The 22,823-nt window shown below is 34.3% G+C and overlaps 2 protein-coding genes across 3 annotated transcripts; both read left to right on the forward strand.

Moving 5' to 3' along the window:
- Positions 1–9,739: 9,739 nt before the first annotated feature.
- On the forward strand, positions 9,740–13,764 carry LOC110944191 (laccase-15). Its single transcript, XM_022185902.1, has 6 exons — positions 9,740–9,835; positions 9,937–10,088; positions 11,341–11,585; positions 11,951–12,079; positions 12,498–13,448; positions 13,634–13,764. Exons 1-6 carry the CDS (start codon positions 9,740–9,742, stop codon positions 13,762–13,764), a joined length of 1,704 nt encoding a protein of 567 aa, XP_022041594.1.
- A 2,671-nt stretch (positions 13,765–16,435) lies between these two features.
- Positions 16,436–19,530, forward strand: LOC110942346 (NAC domain-containing protein 17). Of its 2 annotated transcripts, none has more exons than XM_022184100.2 (3): positions 16,436–16,745; positions 17,872–18,795; positions 18,951–19,445. In XM_022184100.2, the coding sequence occupies exons 1-3, from the start codon at positions 16,562–16,564 to the stop codon at positions 19,016–19,018; spliced, it is 1,176 nt and encodes a 391-aa protein (XP_022039792.1). In that variant the 5' UTR covers positions 16,436–16,561; the 3' UTR covers positions 19,019–19,445. The 2 variants fall into 2 exon arrangements, with proteins under 2 accessions (XP_022039792.1, XP_022039791.1); XM_022184099.2 differs by having other exon boundaries at positions 16,439–16,745; positions 19,088–19,530.
- The last annotated feature ends 3,293 nt before the right edge of the window (positions 19,531–22,823 follow it).

Here is a 22,823-nt window from a genome sequence, read left to right on the forward strand (position 1 = left end):
AATGTTCAGGATAGGCTAGTCATGCACTAGCTTTGATATTGCAAGGAGGCGACACGTTCTTATGATGTTGTGGTGATGCGACTAAGAGGGAAACAACTAGGACCAACTTTGAGATACCATTGGTGTTCCCATTGTTTACATAACCGACAACAAAATAAAAAAAAAGAAGAAGAAATCAAGCGGTTGTAGTACAAACACAAGACACAAGTGTCATGTGGTGATTTCATTAGGTCAACTCTTCATTACTATTATTCCGATAGCGGTAAGGATGAAGATGAATCCTAGCAATATCATCAATCAAACTACTAAAGGTAGTGGCGCAGAAGTCGATTTGAATCTTAGTGGTCCTTTGAAGAATTTGAAAAAAAAAACTATTTGTACATGTTATTAATTTTATGTAATTATTACTTACGTCTTATGTACGAGGTTTTTTTTTTAAATCGTGTCAATTTATATTCACATTTGTGTAACTGATTTACACATGGGTAAATTGTTCAGTGTCGCATATCTATGTATGTTTTACACATGGGCATCTGAATTACACATGTGTAAATTGTGCTTTGTTAGATATTTGTATCTATTTTACATATGTGCAGCGAAATTACTCATGTAAAGTGTTCACTGTTACATATTTGTGTAATTGTTCACTGTCACACATCTATGGATGTTTTAAATAAATGCAATTTGCCATATTACACATATAGACAATACTTTTAATATGTTCATATGTAATATGACATTATAAAAGCAAAACTAATATACAAAGCTTGTAAATTTCAAAGCCAAAATTTATGTTCTCTCCTATATATATAGGAACAGTATCAGGAGAGAACGCCTCAAAGTGTGAGAACGGTGAGAACGATTCTCAGCCACAAGATCTTAGTGGTTTGTGGCTGAGATTGCTGCGGTGGCATTTTTGTAAATAATAGGGGCCTTGGAACTGCCAGAAGGGGTAAAATAGGAAGATCCAAACAAAGGTGCAAATGCTAATCACATGCCATTTTCCCCCATCATATTTAAACGAAAATAACTTTTTTATACGTGATTATTTTTCGAAAAACTTACACCATAAAACTCAGCGTTTTTTATCTTTCCAACGAGTATACTATTGATATACTTTTCGAAAAAAAATTAACTGGGTTTTATGGAGTTTTTCTGAACGGGGTGTTTTATGGCGTTTTAGACTATGTATTTTCATGGCGTTTTTTTCCGAACTAGGTGTTTTTATGGCGTTTTAACTAGGTATTTTCATGGCGTTTTTCTGAAGTGAGTGTTTTATGGCGTTTTCAACTGAGTTTTCATGGCGTTTTTTCTTAACTATGTGTTTTATGGCGTTTTACCTGGGTATTTTCATGGCGTTTTTTCTGAATTGGGTGTTTTTATGGCATTTTATTTGAACACCCAGTTCATGTGAGTGGTTTTTTTTGACAATATTACCCCTTAATGTAATTTAGCATCAATGCCACATGTCACCACCAAAATCTTTCTCACCGTTCTAACACTTTTCACCGTTCTCTCTAAATCGTGACCATATATATAAATATAGGGTGAGTTCTAGAGTGAACAATGGTGTATTTGCGAACTGGGTGAACAAACCCTGACCATTGATCTACACACGTGTATGGCCAGGATCTCATCATCAAATCATAAAATACACTAATGTATTTCAACATCAAATCCTGACCATTGATCTATACACGTGTATGGCCAGGATTAGTTCACTCAGTTTGCAAGCTACACTAGTGTTCACTCTTGAACCTAATCTTTTAAATATACATATACACACACACACACACACATATATATATATATATATATATATATATATATATATATAGGCTAAAGCTAGGTAGAAAACCCTCCATTTTGAGAAAACCCTAGAAAACCCAACCTCCCGACTTTTTTTTTTTTGAAAAAATAACACATGTAATATACATGTATTTAAGAGTTTTGGGCCAAAAAAACAAAAAAGCGCTGAAGGAATGTTTTTTTTTTTTTAAAAAAAACAAATTTCAGCAAGTTCAGCCTTTTTTGCCTAACACATGTTAGTCACCCGGACATTGCTGAAATTTGTTTATTTTTTTTAAAACATCCCTTCGGTGCTTTTTTTTTTTTTTTTTTGGCCCAAACTCTTAAAAACATGTATATTACATGTGTTATTTTTTTTTTTTTTTAAAATGTCGGGTGGTTGGGTAAAAATGGGGGGAGTTTTGAGTTTCCAGAGTTTTCTAAAAACATAAGGGTTTTCTATATAGCCCTCCCCTATATATATATATATATATATATATATATATATATATATATATATATATATATATATATATATATATATATGGATCGGTTCAAATGAAAACCATCTCCAGTTGCGAGAACCGCGGTAACTCCTCTCCACCAATCAGACTATGACACATATACAGTATTATTTTAAAACCTAAAGGTTATTTTGGTAATTTACTCCAAATAGGGCTGGCAATTTTAGACACGTACACGAATACACGACACGAACATACAAGGAGTTAATAGGTATCATGTATGGAGGTAACAAGTACTAAACAGGTAGACACGAAAATACCTGTTAATTTTCGTGTCTAAACAGGTAAAATACCTGTTTACCTGTTAATACATGTTAACAATTTTCATATAATAAAAAATATAATTTAGTGGGACCATGTGATTTGAAAACCTAATCTTATCACTTATATTTCTAGTTTCCCTAACTTTTCTCGTTCGTATTCCAATGAACGTATTAAAAAAACCATAATTCTTCCTCCTTCTTTACATTGTTTTGAATGGATGTTATGAATTATTTAAATCTTTTGTGGTTTTTCATTTATGGATTTTGTTTCATACTTATTACGGATTATGCGTTTATTCATTATTTAAGCCTGTTGTGAAGTTTTGGCAACTTTTATTTCACTAAACAGGTTCCTAGATATGTAATTATTGAAACATGCGTAAACATGTTTTAACATGTAATTATCGTGTATACATGTTAAAAAATATTTCGTGTTCGTGTATTGAAAAATGGACACGAAACCTTATCGTGTCGTGTTCGTGTATGTGATTTCGTGTATCGTGTATTATCGTGTACAGGTATACACGATATGCCCCTAACTCCAAATGTCAAATCTTTCTGTCTTTATAGTCTGTTTCACACAGACATTTAATCCCCAAACCACCAAAATTGAAATCCCTTCTCTCTCTCATATCACAAGTTATCTCTCTCTCTAATACCAAAATCAAGAACACAGATGTTTGATCGGTGGTGAGTAATACTCTCTAATCTAAAGTTTTTTCTTCATCAAACACCCACAAAAAAGAAACGGCGGCAGTAGGGGTGACGGTTCCGGCAGCGGTGGGGTTAACGGTGATAGCGAAGTTTTTTCTTCACCATCACCTCCATCACTCGCACTCTTTGTCTCGTCCGACACCATTTGGAAGGTGCGGTCTTTTGGTGTATACATTATTTTAGGAGATACAAAACCTTAAAAAACATGGGTTCCTTCCACCTTTAACTTGGACAGTTGTGACACCCCAGGAAAACCAGGAAACCAACGCAACTCAACTAGCTTCCTCAGTAACCACGTGCTAAATTTCGGGACGAAATTTTCTTAACAGGGGGAGAATGTGACAACCCTCAAATTTACATGTGACCGTACAGTTTATTAATGATAATAAAAGTACTTGATGACTGTGCTGAATCATTTAAGTGCTCTCCGATTACTGTGTTATAGTTACATGTGCGTGTTAGCATACTAGTAGTATACAGAAAAGTTGCTAAATGGTCCGGTATATTTTCCTATGTGTTAGGAATTAATTGTGTTACAAAAATATATGTATAAGACGCCTTACGGAACAATTAAACAATTTAACGGAACAGTATCCGACCGAACAACTGGGCATTACCCGGGACACCAAATATTTGTCAAACACATTATTTAATTATTTTTGGCTAGTCATGGTCCCCGTGTACCATAACACTCACTAGAAATATACTAACTAATATATGTAACTATTACTTGAACTTGAACTAATGTTTATCAACTTACCATCAAAATGTTACAATTAACCCCCCCTCCCCTCCATTTACGGCCACCTAGGGGACCCACACCATAATCATGATGTTGATTATGTTATTATAGGTTGCTTGTAATCTTGAGCCAAATCCTTCAAGAATCTCTACATATATGATTCCCAAGACATGCCATCATTTCATATCTCTACCATATCTCCTCAAAGATTACTCTCACTCTTCACACACTCTCTCTCTCTTTCGGCTCCACCCACAACCGCCCCCATCACCACCACATAACCACCATCATCTTCATCCTTTATTCAAGTCCCATTCAAGTGTAGAAGGTGGATACAAGAGACTTGCAACTTGTGGAGCTTCAAGGAGCTTTCTTTCTTGCTTGTTCATCACCATTTCTTTATCATCTTCACTAGATTCTACCCTAGCCTTGTGCTAGTAGTAAGCTCTTGACAAACCCTTGTTCATCTTGTTTCTTGGTTACAAGTTGTAGTATGTTTAGTATGTTCAAATCACTAAAGAAACAAGAACACTAAAAAGATGAACATGAAATTCTGCATAGAAACCCTATATAAAAAGTTTGTATGAAGTTGGAATCTGATTGGTTTAGGGTTGGTTAAAGCATGATTGAGGTTTGAACATTAAATCATCGATAAACCATGGTTAGGGTCTTTGTTGATGCGCTTTTAGTAACTTCTACAATGAAAACAGCTTGCTGAGTTGTATTTCCAGCCGATTTCAACAGGCTGTAACTGGACCGTTTTAAATCGAAAAACTGATTTTCTGAAGCCTAAAATATGCATTTTGGAATAACCAAACAAATGGCACTGGAATCGTAATTTTTCGAGGTCGTTTACTATTTTTAAAAGACTGTTTTTGGACAGCAGCTCAAGCTGCATTTTTACTGCAGAAAAAGTGTGTCATATTCGGAGTCATAACTTGAAACCTGAGTAAAATCGACTCATGGAATTTTTACAGTAGTTGGTCACCGTTGTCACGATGATCCTCCAACTGGAATTTCGTCAATCGGAATTACGGTTAATTTTTAGTGAATTATTCCGTAAACTGCAATCAGAAAGTGACAAATCTGATTGAAGTCGGTAAAATGATTTTCTGTAAAACATTGGTAACAAACTGGACCCCGATATTTTTACATAATAAATTTTGGAACATATAGGACCTTCTGTAAAAATTTGAGAATTTTTGAAACAAGTTAACTATTTTATTAAAATCCCCGAAAACAGCCCAGTTTTGAATATAAAAGGTGAAACGACATAAGTAGTGATTTTGCGTGTCTAAATGTCGGGTAGACTATCTGAGAATAATCTAACATGTTATATGTCAACAAAAGTGCTATGTGCAATGTCGTATGCTTGCTTATGAACGGGAATAGATGGGAGGTTACATGGGCATAAACCGCTAATGTGATGCATGTTATGTGTTAGATGCGTGTAGGAATTTTGTGCTTATTTGAAGTCACTAATAAATTTAGTGGTAATCATATTAGGATGTGATTGACCGACCTTAACTGTTAGCTATCTTTGAGAATCTAACCGAGCAAACCGAGGTGAGTTCACACACTTTCTAAGGCATGGGATTCCCGGTGGTTTGGGAATGGGTTAAAGAATTTAAAACTGAATCTACATATCCTCCTTGGGTAGGATATGTACGGCCATCCTCCTTGGGTAGGATGCCAATATTACTCCTGCGTATTCTCTTGGGTAGAACTACGTACGTTCGTCCTCCTTGGGTAGGACAACAACCTTAAAACTTACTAGACAAAACTCTATCATAAGTCCCTCATTTTTATATCGACTTAATCGCCGAGGCCAATGGCGAGCGGGTCATTAGTTAATAGCGCTATTAGGTTTAACAAACCTCACATCGTGCCAGTCGGACGGGCGTGTACTAATGGACTATGGCAAACCGTCAGTGATAATAGACACTGATGTAGGGCACAACTTATTTGCGTTAGTGGTCGATATGGTACAGTCTAGTGGTTCACATGGGGAAGCCCCCACTAATCATGGATATGGTTTGGGTAATAAAGAATGAACTGGTTAATCTTACTTTCAACTACGGGGTAACCCCCACGGAAATTACGCCAACGAAAGACAAACCACGTTTTCGAAATTAACTTACAACTAAAACAACCAAACGTGAACTCACTCAACTTTGTTGTTGACTCGTTGTTACATGCCTTACAGGTCGTTAAATGCTTGGAGCTTGCACGAGGAAGGAGTCGTTGTGGTGTACGGACTGTTATGTTCCGTGTTTAATATTTAAATTCTTATGAACTTATTAAACTTATGCTTTGGACATTAAACTTATGAACTACGAACTTATGTTTTGAGCTTTACGTTTATGCTTCCGCTGTCTAAATTTTGAACTTGGTTAACTAGCTTTTAGTCACGAATTATATTGTAGTTGGTTTTGTTTACTTAAATACGTTGTTCAGTATGATTGGTGGCTCGATCTTGGTCACGTCACGCCTCCAAGCGGTGGTACTCCGCATGGTGGATTTTGGGGGTGTGACAACAGTAGAGAGAGAGGATGCAGAGGTGGGTGATGCCTGGTGGTGCCGGTGGTCTTCGGTTTGTCCCGGTGGTGCCGGTGGCCCCGGTGTTACCTCCGCCACCCACAACTACCCATCCATCGTCGCGTCCGCCACAATAGTATGTGAGTTTTGAAGGGGTTGAGTTTTGTGAAAATAGGCAAAGATCTAAGGTAGCGTTTGGTACGAAGGAATAGAAGACGGAATGGAATGGATCATTCTATTGGAATGAAAAGAAACATGTTTGGTTGTCAAGTGGTAATGGAATGGAGCATTCCACAAGGAATGTAAACCTTCCAAATATAATAATTTTCATTCCTTAGTAAGATGGTGTTTTTTTTTTCATTCCTTCAAGGAATGGAAAGATATATTATTATTATTATTATTATTATTATTATTATTAATATTTTTATTATTATTTTTTTACCATTATTATTATTATAATTATTATTGGTTTTAATAACTCACTCACAGGCGACACCACTACTGCCATAGCTGCCGCTGTGACTACCGTCGCCGCCGTCACCCACTTCCGCCGCCACCACCACCACCACCCACCTCCACCCTAGTCGTCACCCACCTTCGTCGCTACCAACCGTCACCCACCATCCACACCTCCGCCCCCGCCGTCACTCGCCACCACCCACCATCCCCGACACCACCGTGCCACAGCTACCACCCACCCCGCCTCCGTCGTCAGCCGCCGCCAACCACCTCCACCACTGACCACCACCGTCGCCGTCACCCACCACCGTCCCCGTCACCCACCACCATTATCGTCGCCACCACCTACCTCTGGCCCTGCCACCACCAACCGCCGCCACCCATCGCCGCCACCCACCGCCACCACCTCCGACCATCGCTACCATTGCCACCTATCACCACCCACCACCACCGACTACCGTCACTCATCACCGATTTTATTCCTTCGTCTATTCTTTCCTACCAAACAACACAAGGTAATGATTCATTTCATTCTCATGCGGTAACCAAACAAGACAAGGAATGGTAATGATCCATTCCATTACATCGTCCATTCCATTACCTCGTACATTCCATTCACTCGTCTATTCCATTACGCCATACCAAACAGACCCTAATTGATTTTTTGGTTTTAATTTTCGGTGCCGACTGAGTTTGGTGAAAATAGGCAAATAATGATGGGTTTTTTTAATTACTTTAATTTCTTTTACTGTTCTTGTGAGAATTATGCTTCTGTTGGTTACATTGTGTTGATTCTATGGCTGGTTTGCCACCGTTCAATCTTAGCCATGAATTGTTTTGATCTGACGATCCATAATCGTTCTTACACCTTTCACCATTTTACCTAAATCCTGATCATATATATATCTTAAAAGTTGAAAAAAATATATATATTTAAATCAATTGAAGTAACAAACCAACAAAATTATAAAACTTAGAAAGAATAATATTAAATTAAAAAAACAATATTAAGAAAAATGAAAAACACTATTTATCGCCTCTTTATTTTCATATGTACTAGTTTTTTTTATGTCGCGTATTGCGGCGAAACCGAGCAAATGATAATGTAACAGATGCGTGTTTTGAATATAAAACATGTTGTTTAGAAAGCCAAACCATTAGAACGGTTTAGTTTATCATCCTACCGTTTTACAAAATAAATATTTTATTTTAAATACAACTTTATTTTTAACAAAACTTATAACGAAATATTATAGGGTGAGAAAAGAAAATAATAAAGTTAATAACCACTTCTTTTAACAATCAATGCATAGATACACTATTCATGAAGCGTGACTAATTATATCTACTAGTTTTTTTAGTCGCGCATTGCGACGAAACCGGGCAAATGATAATGTAAAACAAATGTGATTTGAAAATAAAGCATGTTGTTTAGAAAGTCAAACTATTAGAACGGTTTAGTTTATTATCGTACTGTTTTATGATACCAAATAAATACTTTATTATAAGTACATTTTTGTTTTTAACAAAATTTATAATGGAATTTCCGGGAAAAAATCAAGCATAGCTACATACTTAAGTTTTTAGAAAAAGTTATAAACGTAAATTATTTAAAGAAGTATGAAATTAATTGATAATATATGTTCTAAATAAGGAAAAGAGAATTATTAAAAAATGGGATAAGAAATATATGCTTTTAAAAAAGGAAAAAAATAAAAAAAAATGTTATTAAAAATAAAAAATAATAAAAAGCTACATATTATTATAAAATTGAAATTACTATTTATCGTCCTTTAATAACAATATGGTTTTAAAAAAGGAAAAAAATTAAAAATATGTTAATAAAAATAAAAAATAATAAAAAGCTATATATTATTATAAAATAAAAATTACTATTCATTGTGCTTCAATAACAATATATATATAATATATATATATAATAGTGGAGGGTTCAAATGAGAAGAATTTTTTTGTAAGAAGAAAAAAGAAGTTTCAACCAATAAGAATGCTTCATTTTACTTTATTTAATATTTGCATTTAATTTTAATACAAGTGTATATTGGTAAACTTACAAAAATCATTAATTTGTATTCTTCCCCTTTAATAACTAACTAAATTAAATTTGTAACTCTTTTTCAAAATATATACTTTTTCTAAATTAAAAAAACAACTAAATTTAAAGTGTAGAATAAATTAGTAGTTGTGTAGGATAAATTACGAGTTGTGTAGGATATATTTCGAGATGTGTAGGATAAATTTCGACTGTGTATGATAAAATTTTATAATGTGTAGGGTATATGTAGGAAAATTTTGATATGTGTAGGTTTTGTAGATTGTATGTAGGATAATTAATGATTAGTTGACTAATTAATTAAAGAGTTAAAAATTAATGATATGAGTTATAAATGAAATAGTATTTTACTAATATGCCCTTTCTTCTTTTTCTTCTCACATTAAATTTCTTCTCAAATGAACTTTCCCCATATATAATAATATGATAATATAATATAATATAATTATATATATCTACATTTAATAGGTTTTTTTGTCAACCATAGTAAGTTAAATATAATAAAAAATTAAAGTAAGAATATTGTCATATACACATCACTTTTTTTAATTTATATCACCTGAAACTTACACAGGCTATGTATAAATAGACATTCTTTCGACTAGAGAAATAGTGTTGGGGCATCCTCTCATATTTCAATATGGGTTGTCGCAAGATCGTATTGTTATTCATTATCTCATTAGCGAAATTCGTATTTTGCGAAACACTTCTTCGAATTCGACAACATGAGTTTTTTGTAAGTACATTTCTTTTGAAAAAACAGTTTTCATTCATTGTCCGTTTCTTTAAATGTCATTGTTACCAACTTACCATCGGTCGGGGTTTTTGATCATGTAGGTAAAGGAAGCATCGTACACTCGTCTTTGTGAAACGAAACACATTTTAACAGTTAACGGGCAATTTCCAGGACCGACTTTGTATGTTAACGAAGGAGATACTATTTACGTCAAGGTGCATAACAATGGGAGATACAATATCACCATTCACTGGTATGGCGACTCTTTTGTTTCATAATATTTCAAACATGGTTTTTGATGCATTACCATTTTATTTTATGCTTATGTTATGTGATTTCATTTAGTTTGTAGCTAATAATGTAACATTATCAATTTATCATGAGAATAAATTTCTTTTTTTAACATTAGTATTTATTACTTTTTGTTAATATAAGATGTTAAAAATGTTATTCAAAAGTAAATTGGGCATATTACCCAACTTTTATTTTGCTCAATTTCACCTAGATATCGAATCAAATGTGTGTGCTGTGTGGTGACTACATTGAGACCAGTGATCATGTATTTGTTTCATGTCATTTTGCTCAGTCGATTTGGCAAAATCTGGCAATCTGGTGTAGGTTGCCGCCGATAATTGCTTTTGGTATCAATGACTTGCTAACGTTGCATGGTTCAAGGGCGAGCTCGAGGATGGGTAAGGCTATTCATGCGGTTGTGCTGGTGGCTTTCTGGTCTATATGGAAGATGCGGAATGAAGTGGTTTTCAAGCAAGCGGTCCCGAATGTCGCTAAATCTTTAGATGAGATTAAGTCGATGGCGTTCTTATGGGTAAAGAGTCGATCGAAAGTGGTTTCTCTTACATGGGAAAACTGGAGTCGGTTCAATTTAGGTGTTTTGTAATGATGTAGTGGTGTAAAGTTTGGTGGAAAACGTTGTAAATTTGGTTTGTAGCTTCTTGCTACTATTAATAATATTTTTGTCGGCCGTTCAAAAAAAAAAAAATCAAACTAAAAGAGGTGAGTCCTTATGGTATTTTTAGACAAAAAGTTAATTACAAAAACTTGAGTTGATTTTCCAAAAAAAATGAGTTGAAGGATTTGATTTTTTTAGCAAAGTGATGGAGTGTTAACAAATTAATTGCTATTCCATTCTAAAACTAAAGAATACTTTGTTGATCAACATCAAATTTTGTATATTACATGAATACTGCATTACATCAACTGATCAACATCAAATTTTGTATATTACATGAATATTGCATTACATTTTTTACTATTTATTGTTTGAAGTTAAGAATCATTTATTATTTATTAGTTTATGTGGAGTTTACTATTATTGCTCTAACTCAAATTAATGTTTAAACTTTTTAATGTTAACATAATTATTTTTTTCCAAGATCTTCTATTTTTTATAAGAAATGGTTAATTCGAATACAATCTATGAATCACACGTCTTGTTATTCATTGGAGTATATAAACATCATAAAATGATATGGTTTAAATCGCAGGCATGGAGTAAAACAACCTAGAAATCCATGGTCAGACGGCCCTGAATATATCACACAATGTCCAATTCAACCCGGTGATTCATTTAACTACAAGGTCATATTTTCTATGGAGGTGGGAACACTTTGGTGGCACGCTCATAGCGACTGGTCTCGAGCCACGGTCCATGGTGCAATTGTGGTGCACCCTCAACCTGGAGAACAATACCCTTTCCCCAAACCTCATGAAGAAGTACCCATTATACTCGGTACCTATACATTGTTTAACACAATTACTTTACATTATCGATACTTTATTACAAAATGATTTATGTATCATCTTTAAGCATGCATAACAAGTCAAACAAAAAATAGCTTTAAAAACATGTTTAAAGTAGTCAAAAATCACATTACCCTTTACTTATTAAATGCTGTGTTTATTTATTTAAAGAGGTTATGTTTTCATATGTAACACATTCAATGTGTGTATATAAAAAAGGGAAATGGAACAATGGTGTTAATGGGTCAACCCAACTCGTTTGACCCATATGAAAATGACTCGTTTTGATCCATAACCAAACTTTTTTTTGGTCTATTTGCGTTTCTAACTTTAGTTGTGTTGAATTTTGTTTAGGTGAATGGTGGAAAAAAGATGTAACGGAAGTATTGAAGGAATTTCTTGCATCTGGTAGTGCTCCTAGAGATTCTGATGCTTACACCATCAATGGTCAACCGGGTGACCTTTATCCATGTTCACGCCAAGGTTAGTTTAGTAATTTTACATATATAAAATTCGAAACATTAATGTAGTAACTTTTTTTGAAAGGTAATATTAATGTAGTAAGAGTAAATTACGTTTTTGACCCCTGTGGTTATATCACTTTTACCATATTAGCCCAAAATAAGAATTTTTAACATATTTGTCCCCATGGTCTCTATAACTAACCATTTTGGCCCCTAAGTGTAACCATTTTGGCCCCCACAGTCTCTATAACTAATCATTTTGGCCCCCATGATCTCTAGACTTAGGGGCCAAAATGGTTAGTTATAGAAACCATGGGGGCAGATATGTTAAAAATTCTTATTTTGGGCTAATATAGTAAAAGTGATATAACCACAGGGGCCAAAAACGTAATTTACTCATGTAGTAACTATTGTCAACTTTCTTAAAACTTCTACAGCTACGTTCAAGTTAAATGTGGAATACGGGAAAAGGTATATTTTGCGTATAGTAAATGCAGTGATGAATGAAATACTCTTTTTCGCCATTGCAAATCATTCATTAACCGTTGTGGGAGCCGATGGTAGCTACACCAAGCAATTGACTAAAGAATATGTGGTAATTGCCCCCGGTCAAACACTTGATTGCATGTTTGAAGCAAACCAAGTTCGACCAGGGGCCCGCTACTATATGGCGGCCAGAGCATATTCTTCTGGCAGTAGTGTTCCTTTTGATAAAACCACCACAACTGGAATCCTCCAATACGGAAACGGTGGAGGTTCTAATTTAACTACCACATCTCCGGTACTCCCTTCCCTACCCCATTACAATGACACCACCGCGGCTTTTGACTTCCTTGCTAGCCTTAGGAGCTTAAACCAGCTTTTATTCTCAATAAGCGCGTATGACACACGTATATATTCAACCATTTCCATAAACACATTCCCATGTAAGAACAACTCGTGTGCGGGCCCAAATGGTACACGACTCTCAGCTAGTATGAACAACATTAGCTTTGAACATCCTTCGGTTGACATACTTAAAGCATACCATTATCAAATCGGCGGTGTGTATGGCACGCACTTTCCTCGTGTTCCACCGTTGTATTACAACTTTACCAGTAGAAATTTACCGGCGATTCTACAAACACCTAAGAGGGCAACGAAGGTTATGATGATAGAATATAATACGATCGTGGAAGTTGTTTTTCAAGGGACCGCTTTGGTTGTAGGGCTTGATCATCCTATGCATTTACACGGGTTTAACTTTTATGTCGTTGGATGGGGATTCGGTAACTTTGATGAGAAGAAGGATCCCATGAAGTATAACCTAGTTGACCCGCCGTTTAGGAACACTGTTCTTGTTCCGATAAATGGGTGGGCCGCAATTAGGTTCAGAGCTTCCAACCCAGGTAAGATATATACTCTATATAACACTACAAAATGAATAACTTTCATTGACAAACTGATCCACATGGATATAGTTCGTCGTCGGTGATACTAATTATTTGTGTAGTAGTATCAAACACATTTATTTTTATTATTTTTTTTCGTAACAATAATAATGTCTTGTCTTTATGCTAATGATGTTAAACAGGTGTATGGTATTTGCATTGTCATCTTGAAAAACATCGTACATGGGGGATGGATACGGTATTCATCGTGAAAAATGGGAATCAAGATCAAGACCGAATGCTACCACCGCCCCTTCATATGCCGCGGTGCTAATTTTGTTTGCATTTGAATAATTGATACATGAGTTATAGATCAAGCATGTATTTATGCCAATGATAAAACTCTTAGTATATGATTCATTTATGTATCCAGTTTTTGCTTATTTGGTAAGAATGCACATCCCCAAATATGAGTAATGGAAATTTTATATACTTGGTGTGGTTAAAATCAATGAGCCTTAACACGACTCGTGTGTTTATTAGTGTAAAAAATATGCGCATGTATACTGGACATGAAATGTGTAACTAGTTTATCTACATGGTTAGACGGGTTATATTAAAGTTATTAATGACTTGTTACTGGGTTAAACTTGAAGTTAAATATTTTGTTAATTTAAACTTTAAATTAAATAAGTACACAAGTTTATTTGATTGATTTGGCCATTACATATTGATTAAAAGGGTTGAGCGATATGCTTGTAACCATAACCTGATAAAAGTAAACCTAAACTTGAAATTTTCGTGTAGGGGGATCTTAGTTTGGGCAGATTTAACCATAAAAAATTAACTGAGTTAGGGCTAAAGGATATAACTTGCAAGGGTTTGTAAACATCGAGTACGTTTTCTGTAATTATTGAAGACAAATGACACAGTTTGCAATAAGTGACATACATAAAGGACGATTTTTGTAATTTACTCTAAACTATAACTTGGTATCTTTAAGTCTTGTAACACGAGTTGTTTCAGTTAAAATGTTGATAATGTCTTTTGACAAAGTTGCTCAAACTTTAAAGATTTTAGTTAGGGGTGTATATGTCATTTGATCAAACTTGGAGTCGTGTGAATGAAATTATAACCACTCGATCCTGGATGCTTCCTTTGAAAGCGACATAAAATCTAAAATTCAAACAAAGATGGAAAAAGACATATTGAAGAGAAAATCTAAAATTCAAACAAAGATGGAAAAAATAAATTTGTTCATCGACTCATTATCGATACTAGTTAATGTAGTACTAGGATTAAAGTTATGATGTTTTAAAAAGTATATACCTTTAATCGTAAATTTGTTTTGAGACATTAATTTACAGAGTTAAGTTCACGTACAAAATGCTTTATCATACAAACGTATGAAAGACATGAAAAAGCCAAAAAAAACGCGTTGACATTTTTGTAATTATTTACTCGTAGAGTAATTATTAAAATTACTCTACAAATGATCCTGTAGAGCAATTTTAATCTTGTAGAGTAATTTTGTAAAATGTTCTTGTATGGTAATTTTGATCTTGTACAATATCATAATTACTCTACAAATGATCTAGTATTTTGATCTTGTAAGGTAATTTTGTAGAGTATCATAATTACTCTACAATTGATTTTGTAGAGTAATTTTGAATTGTATTTTGTTTGATAAACTTGCAGAGTAATTTTGATATACTTATAGAGTAATTTTAATGTAGAGTAATTTTAATACACTTGTAAAGTAATTTTGATAATTACCATACACGATCAAAATTACTCTACAAAATACTCAACTATCCAACTATTTTTTTTTACTTCCAGCCACACTCTATGTTAATTTAGATTTACTACACCTTACATGTAAAAACAAAGTTTTTTTAGAACTAGGGTGGAGCAGGGTATGTTTGTTTTTAGCATCATTTTTGCGTCTTTCCAAACAATCGATTTTCATTATCAAACGGTTGAAATTAATCTTGTCAATACTCAAAAGTTGAAAGATTTAAATGATTAAATTGAAAAAGGTTTGGTTTCCAACACAAACAGCAAACATAAAACATTGTATAACCGAATCACACCATAATTTTCTTTATATATGTAATTTTCTTTTCAAAAAGTTATAACACCCCTTCTAGCTTAATCCAAAGTAACATAACCTGGGGCTGAATGTGCTATTTATCACACTTTGAAGTCTACTGTTGGAAGTAAAATCACCAAAATTGGATAACTTCCACGCAACTTCATAATCACCAATAAATAGTTAATAGTTAAATCTTAATTAAAAAAACAATAAAATACTAAAATGGTCCATGAGTTTTAGGTTATTTTTGTCATTTTAGTTTAAAAATTAAACTTTTTGTATTTGCGTTCCTGAGATTTCATTTTTGTTGTCATTTTCATCTAATTGACAAGCTGTGTTAGAATTTTCTGTTAACTTCTGTTTTTTTATCGTTTTCTCATTTAATTAAAATATACTATGACATAAATTGACGAGTATACCCATCATTTAAATGAGGAAAACGAAAAAAAGAAAGAAGTTAAAAGAAAATTCTAACCTAGTTTCCCAATTGGAAGAATATATCAACAAAACTGAAATCTCATCTAGATACAAAAAGTTTTTAGACTAAAGTGGTAAAAGTGACATAAACTCATGGACCATTTTGCAGTGACGGATCCAAGAACTTTTTCACTATGTTTCTTTTGGTAGATTCTCACTATTTTTTTTTTCAAACCATACAAGGTTCTCACTAATTTCTTTCATTTTTCCCAAATCAAATCGATTCTTGAGAATCCACAAAAGTGGCCTGGATCCGCCCCTGTCATTTTAGCATTTTACACTTAAAAAATAAAAGCAAAATAACCCGGGGGCAAATACGTCATTTACCAAACTTAGAGTACGACAAGTCAAACTATCCAAACTTTAAGGTAGCTTCGTGGATACTACGTTGTCACCTCATCTCACCCACCAAATAAAACCCATATAAAAACCGGTAAACGCTTCGACACCCAAAGTCTTCCCCTGTTGGGGGTTTCAATTTCATCTCTTTTCTTCTCCTACACGTTTTCCCCAAAATCATCTTCCAACCACTCAAAAACTCTCAGTTTGATCCGATTTGATGGTTTCGAAGTCGAAAACGGCGTCGTCTGGCGGAAAGTGTTTCCCACCGGGTTTCAGGTTTCATCCAACCGATGAAGAGTTGGTTTTGTATTATTTAAAGAGGAAGATCTGTCGTAGATCGGTGAAGCTTGATATTATTGCAGATGTTGATGTTTATAAGTGGGACCCAGAAGAATTACCTGGTATGTTAATGTTGTTTTTGATTATGTTTTACTGTTTTTTAGCGTTTGTTGATTGTTTTAAGGTTTTGGTCTGTTTTGATTGTTATCTTGTTGGGTTTGACTTTGAAGTATTTGACTGTTTGATCACATGGGTTTGATTATGTGTAGTTTGAATTATATGAATGTTTATTACGTACTAGTTATTAGTGTTGAATCTTGTTAGATTGTTATGTTTATGTGTTTTTTTTTTTTTTTTTTTTGATTTGTTAGTGTTCTTCATATTAGATGATATAATGATTGTTATCCGGCGGATTAGGTGGTGGTGGTGATTATAGTGAAAGAAGAAAGAGAAATGGAGTAGGAAAGGGAAAGAATGATTAAATTACCCTTAAAGTCATTAGAGTTGACTAAAATTTTTAACTTGGTTAGTGACAAAGGACCAAAGATGTAACGAGTTTTTCAAATAAAGGATTACGACTGTAATTATTGAAGTTAAAGGTTATCCATTGCAACACATACAAACATAAAGGACGAAAAGTGTAATTTATCCCTGTTTTTAAATAATCCTAACTTTCACCAATTGGCTGATAAACACTCCCAACTTTCGATTTGTACACCAGCACTCCTAACTTTCAACTTACTGGTCGATAACACTCCCTAACCAACTGAACCCTAACCCAGTTAGTTTTTGCTGATGTGGCCTTTTTTTGCTGGCGGGGCATATGACGTGTCAGCTGATGTGGCATTTTTTGATGCCGTGGCAGCTGACATGGCATTTTTGATGACGTGGCAACTGACATCAACTAACTGCGTTAGAGTCCAGTTACTTATGGAGTGTTATCGGCCAACAAGTTGAAAGTTGGGAGTGATGGTGTACAAATCCAAAGTTGGGAGTGTTATCGGCCAATTAGTGAAAGTTTAGGTTATTTAAATCTAATATCCCTTTTTTTAAACCCCCCCCCCCCCCCCCCCGACCCATATTTTTAAGTTACTGGTGGATATGGCTAGAATAGGACCACCATTGACCACCTGGCGATTATTGACTGCCTGAACCTTCAGTTAGTGATTAATCGGAGGCTTGTTGGGATTTTTACAACCATGCTAAACCTTAACTTATGTTCTAATCTCGTTTCTTTGTGATGTGCAGGGCAATCTAAGTTGAAAACCGGGGACCGACAATGGTTCTTCTTTAGCCCGAGTAAAAAATACGCGAATGGCGGAAGATCAAGCCGGGCCACAATGAATGGTTACTGGAAAGCTACCGGAAAAGACCGAATCATCAAACGAAAGTCATCATCAGTCGGGATTAAAAAGACGCTAGTTTACTACCACGGTCGTGCACCCTCGGGCCAAAGGACCGATTGGGTCATGCACGAGTACACCATGGATGAAGAAGAACTCAAAAGATGCCCCGTCGCTCAAGAACACTACGTCTTGTACAAAATATTCAAGAAAAGCGGGGCCGGGCCCAAGAACGGCGAGCAGTACGGTGCGCCGTTTGTAGAAGAAGAATGGAATGATGAAGATTGTATCGATTGTTTGGATGTTGATTCGCTTTTGGTTCAAAAGCCGAATCCAGTCCCGTTATATGAGTTTGAAAATACAAGTACCCGAGAAGAAGGAGACGAAGGAATCGGTTTATCGAATGATATGATTGAGTTTTTAAATAAAATCATCGATGAACCCGATATTCTTCCACCGGATCCAAAAATCTTGGAAAAGAACGGGAACGTTTTGCTCGAGGGTTCTTCGAGTCAAGTCGAGAAAGATTTTCTCGAACTCGATGATTTGGTTGGTTTGGACACGAGAATTTCTAACTCGGTTACCGACTTTTATTCGATTTCGGACTTCGATTTTTACCATGAATCTCAAGGAGTCTATAATATGGGCCACTTGGAGTACGGGCCCGGGCTTGGGCCCGAAAACTTGGGCCTTGTGAGTGAAGTTGTGAATAATGTTCACGAACTGCACGATGAACTCCCCGTAAGCTACGATCTATGGAATCACTGTGATCAAAGCCATAGCAGCATCATGACTGTTCAAACGGTTCATGAGCCCGTTCCATCGTCAGGTACTGATTGATACGCGATTTTTAAACGGTTTGTGTAAAAGATAATATAAATAACTAAAAACCTGACAATAGTAAGTTTGTATTATAATCATTTACCGTCATTTACCGTGTTCTTATCTTTACGGTTTTTCTAACGTTATGGAGCTCGTGATCAGATGGACAATGGGCCAATGGCAAGAGCTCTCGAGCCCGACTCGTGGAGTTCAAGACCAAGCTTGTTTAGCCCGTTTCATGAGCGGTATAATACCATTAGCTGATTTAGTCATTTTCCCGTTTTTCGTGATTTTTTTAGGTGTGGTAATCGAAGAAAATCTAGCGAGGCCCGAATATTATCCAAATCAATGTCCCGAAAACATGGAAAATAATACGGAATCTTGGTTTTCGTCTGCTGTATGGGCTTTTGTTGATTCGATACCGACAACTCCAGCTTCGGCTTCAGAAAGCAGTGCAGTTGTGAACAAGGCGTTTGAGCGAATGTCTAGCTTTAGCAGGGGTAGAAATGTAAATTTAGCTGCTGCGGCCGCTAGTGGCAGCGCCACGAAAAGGTTAGGAAAACCGAAACCGTCGAGTTCAAGTAGGGGTATTGTGTATTTTTCTGTTTTTGGTGTGTTGTTTGCTATATTATGGGTATTTGTAGGATCTTCTATTGAATTGTTAAGTAGATTTGTGTGGTTATGATGAGTTAACAAAGATGTAATCAGTTGGAATGTAAAAGTAGAAGGTTTTTTTTTTTTTTTTTTATATATATATATATATTACAGCTAGATTCTTGTCTATAGGGCTCAGTGGCGGATCTAGCCCAAAAATTTAGGGGGTATCCCAAAAAGAAAATTTGGGATCAGGGGTATCTTTTGTATAAAACTGAAAAAAAAAAAAAATTTACACTACGTAGACGAAGTTGAAGGATATATTTACACTACGAATACGAGGTTGAGCCATAGCCTATGCTACCTCTAATATAACACTACCTCCGCCACTGATAGGGCTGTTCATGAGCCGAGCTAGGGCAAGCTCGGGCTCTGCTCGATTATAAACTGAGCTGGCTCGGCTGGGATTTGAAACCGATTCGCGAGCTTTTTCCGAGCTAAATCCGAATTATTTATAAAATGATATTTAAACAATTTGTCCTCAAGGTTATGATGTGCTAGTAAGGTGTATTGCCTTTATCCGTGAGGTAGAGAGTTCAAATCCTGAAGGTGCACGTATAAAAAATTTAATGACATGTTAGTTATTTAGTTTGTTGTTAAAAAATATATTCCAACAATTTATTTGGGCCGGTTGTCAAAGCTTATTTTAGAGGATTGTATTATTCTTGAAATTATATTAAACTAGATTTTTATCAGTGCCGCGCGTTGCGGCGGCGACATCACGTTTGCGACTTCGTTACACGCGTTACGATGATGATATTAACGTGCCGTGACCACGTGACGTGTGTTGCACATTGCGGTTTTTAGTCACATTTAAACAAAAGAATTGAGGCGTTGGAGAAGATTCGATGCTAAGTTATTATGTAGAACTAAATGGGAGATCAAAGTTATTAGATTCCAAAAGTTAGAAGTTAATGTGTCACTTACCAAAAGGTTAGAGTTAAATGTGTAAACTCTATGAACTTAAAGGTCAAAAAAGAAAACATATATCTTTTCTTCTAAAATTATATAGAATAAAATAAATATTAAATTATGTATAAATAATTAGTTCTAGTAAATCAAAGAGTAGAATGGGTGTATAATCATAAGTTTGAAGGTTAAAAAAGAAGAATTATACCTTTTCTCTTCTAAAATTATATAGAGTAAATAAATGTTAAATTATGTATAATAATATATTTTAGTAAGTCAAGAGTCAAATGTGAGTGATAAATTAAAAAGCATATGTAAAAAGAAGGGGGTCAAGACTCGAACACCAGTCATTTTGTTAGTCATTTTGTTTAGTTGGAGATTGTTCAACCACTGCAACAGTACCACATTTGTAACATTAATACACAAACAAACCTTATATACAAACAAAGGGCGGTGGCTGTGATTTGATAGCCACCGACCTTTTCTTTTAAGATTATATATAATGATTTATTTAGGTTGAAAAGTTTCTTATAAAAAATAGTGATTAAAAATAATTTTGAAGTTGAGAAAACATAAGTTTTGAGGTCAAAATAGGATTTGCTTTGCCTTTTTATACATATAAACCTTCTTATTTAGTTGGCGTTTAACATAACACTTTGATTTTGGTTTACAATGATTAAACCTTGTTACTAATATGTTGGATCAAGATTTGGCTTAAAACCCATACAAACCATATATACCATTAACACCCCTATAAGTAAATATGATGCTTAATTTGATAGTTTAATATATTAAAATTGTGGCATGATCATTTCAAGCACTATTTTTATATATAGGAAGGTAGTATTTGTTTGATTATTTTTTGAAAAAAGTAAGGTAGTGTTTGTTTCATAAGAAACTATGGGGCTGTTTGGCAACATCTGAATGGTTTAGCGCTGAACCAGTAAGAGGTCTGAACCATTAAATGCTGAACCATTAAGATTAAGCGGTCTGAACCATTAAGAGGCAATATAATGCTTAAACGTTTAGAGACAAATGTATGACTAATTCAAATTAGAGGCCTTAACCATTCAGACTTAATATAATGTTTAACCATTCAAAGGCAAATGTCTGAACCATTCAGACATGTGTTCGTGAAACAAACAGTCTGAACCATTAAGTGCTGAATCAGTATCAGTAAGAGGTCTAAACTATTAAAAGGTAAACAAACAGTTTCAATGTACGATTCATAAGTAAACAAACAGCTTAAATATGGTTAAGTTCATAAATTTATTTTTAAATGCTTTAAACCAAATAAAGACATATACCTTTTAGATATTTGTAAGAGTAAATCTCGTTGCAGGTTTCAAAACGACAACATTTAGAAAGAAGCAACTACAAACGAAGATAATATGAAGATAGCTTCATCGGTGTGTGTTGTTGATGACTGAAACATCCAAAAATATATTATGTAGCTGTCTAGGGGTGTCCATCGAATCGAATATCGAATTTTCGAATTATTCGAATCGAATTGTTCGAATAATTTTTATTTTTCCTTGAATTCGTATTCGATTCGAATTCGATTAAAACCTACCGAATTCGATTCGAATTCGTATTCGATTAAAAATTCAAATTCGAATCGAATTCGAATAAATTCGATTTAATTCAGATTCTTTAAAAACATGTAAAAAACTTTCAAATGAAACATAAATTTTAAAGCAGCTATAAAGCACGATATCATATTGAAAAGTTCCAATTAAAGTACCACAAGTCTAAAATTCAAAACGAGAAGTCGGGAATAACAACTCCACATTACAAGTTAATATTTTTACGCTTAGAAATCTATTGATAGAGTTGTTACTTAGGTTTTAGTTATAGGCCATGTAGTGGGTTTGGTAATGGGTAATTTCAATACTCGGAAAAAATTTGAAAATAATTTATAGTATAGCCTAAAAAAATTATATATGTATTATATATAAAAATAATAAATAAAAATGTTTAATTTTTATTCGAATTTCGAATCGAATCGAATTTGAAATTATAAATTCGTATTCGATTCGTATTCGATTTACTTGACTCGAATTGAATCGAATTCGAATTCGAATTCTTATAATCGAAACGAATTCTTGATAATCGAATCGAATTTAAACGAATTTCGAATTTTTCGAATTCGAAACGAATTCTGTAGACCCTATAGCTGCCGAGATTGTGTAAAAGTTTGTCTGCGCAATAATTTATTTCTCTTATTATAATTCAAATTATCATGTAATAGTTTGTGTACTCATTTTGATAATTAGAGTTTGTTTTTTATATTATTCAGTAAGTTAAAAGAGTTTCTAAACATTATATCTATAGTTTATTTTTACCCATTTGGGACTGGAGGATAAGATTTTATTAAGTAAAAATGAGTTTTGATTTGTAACACGTGTTTTATGGTTGCTAGTTTTAATTAAGTGTAACAACCAGTAATTTTTTTTGGAAAGGCGGTTTTAT

The sequence above is a fragment of the Helianthus annuus genome, chromosome 5 (genome assembly GCF_002127325.2).
Source record: "Helianthus annuus cultivar XRQ/B chromosome 5, HanXRQr2.0-SUNRISE, whole genome shotgun sequence".
In the NCBI taxonomy this organism is placed as follows: domain Eukaryota; kingdom Viridiplantae; phylum Streptophyta; class Magnoliopsida; order Asterales; family Asteraceae; genus Helianthus; species Helianthus annuus.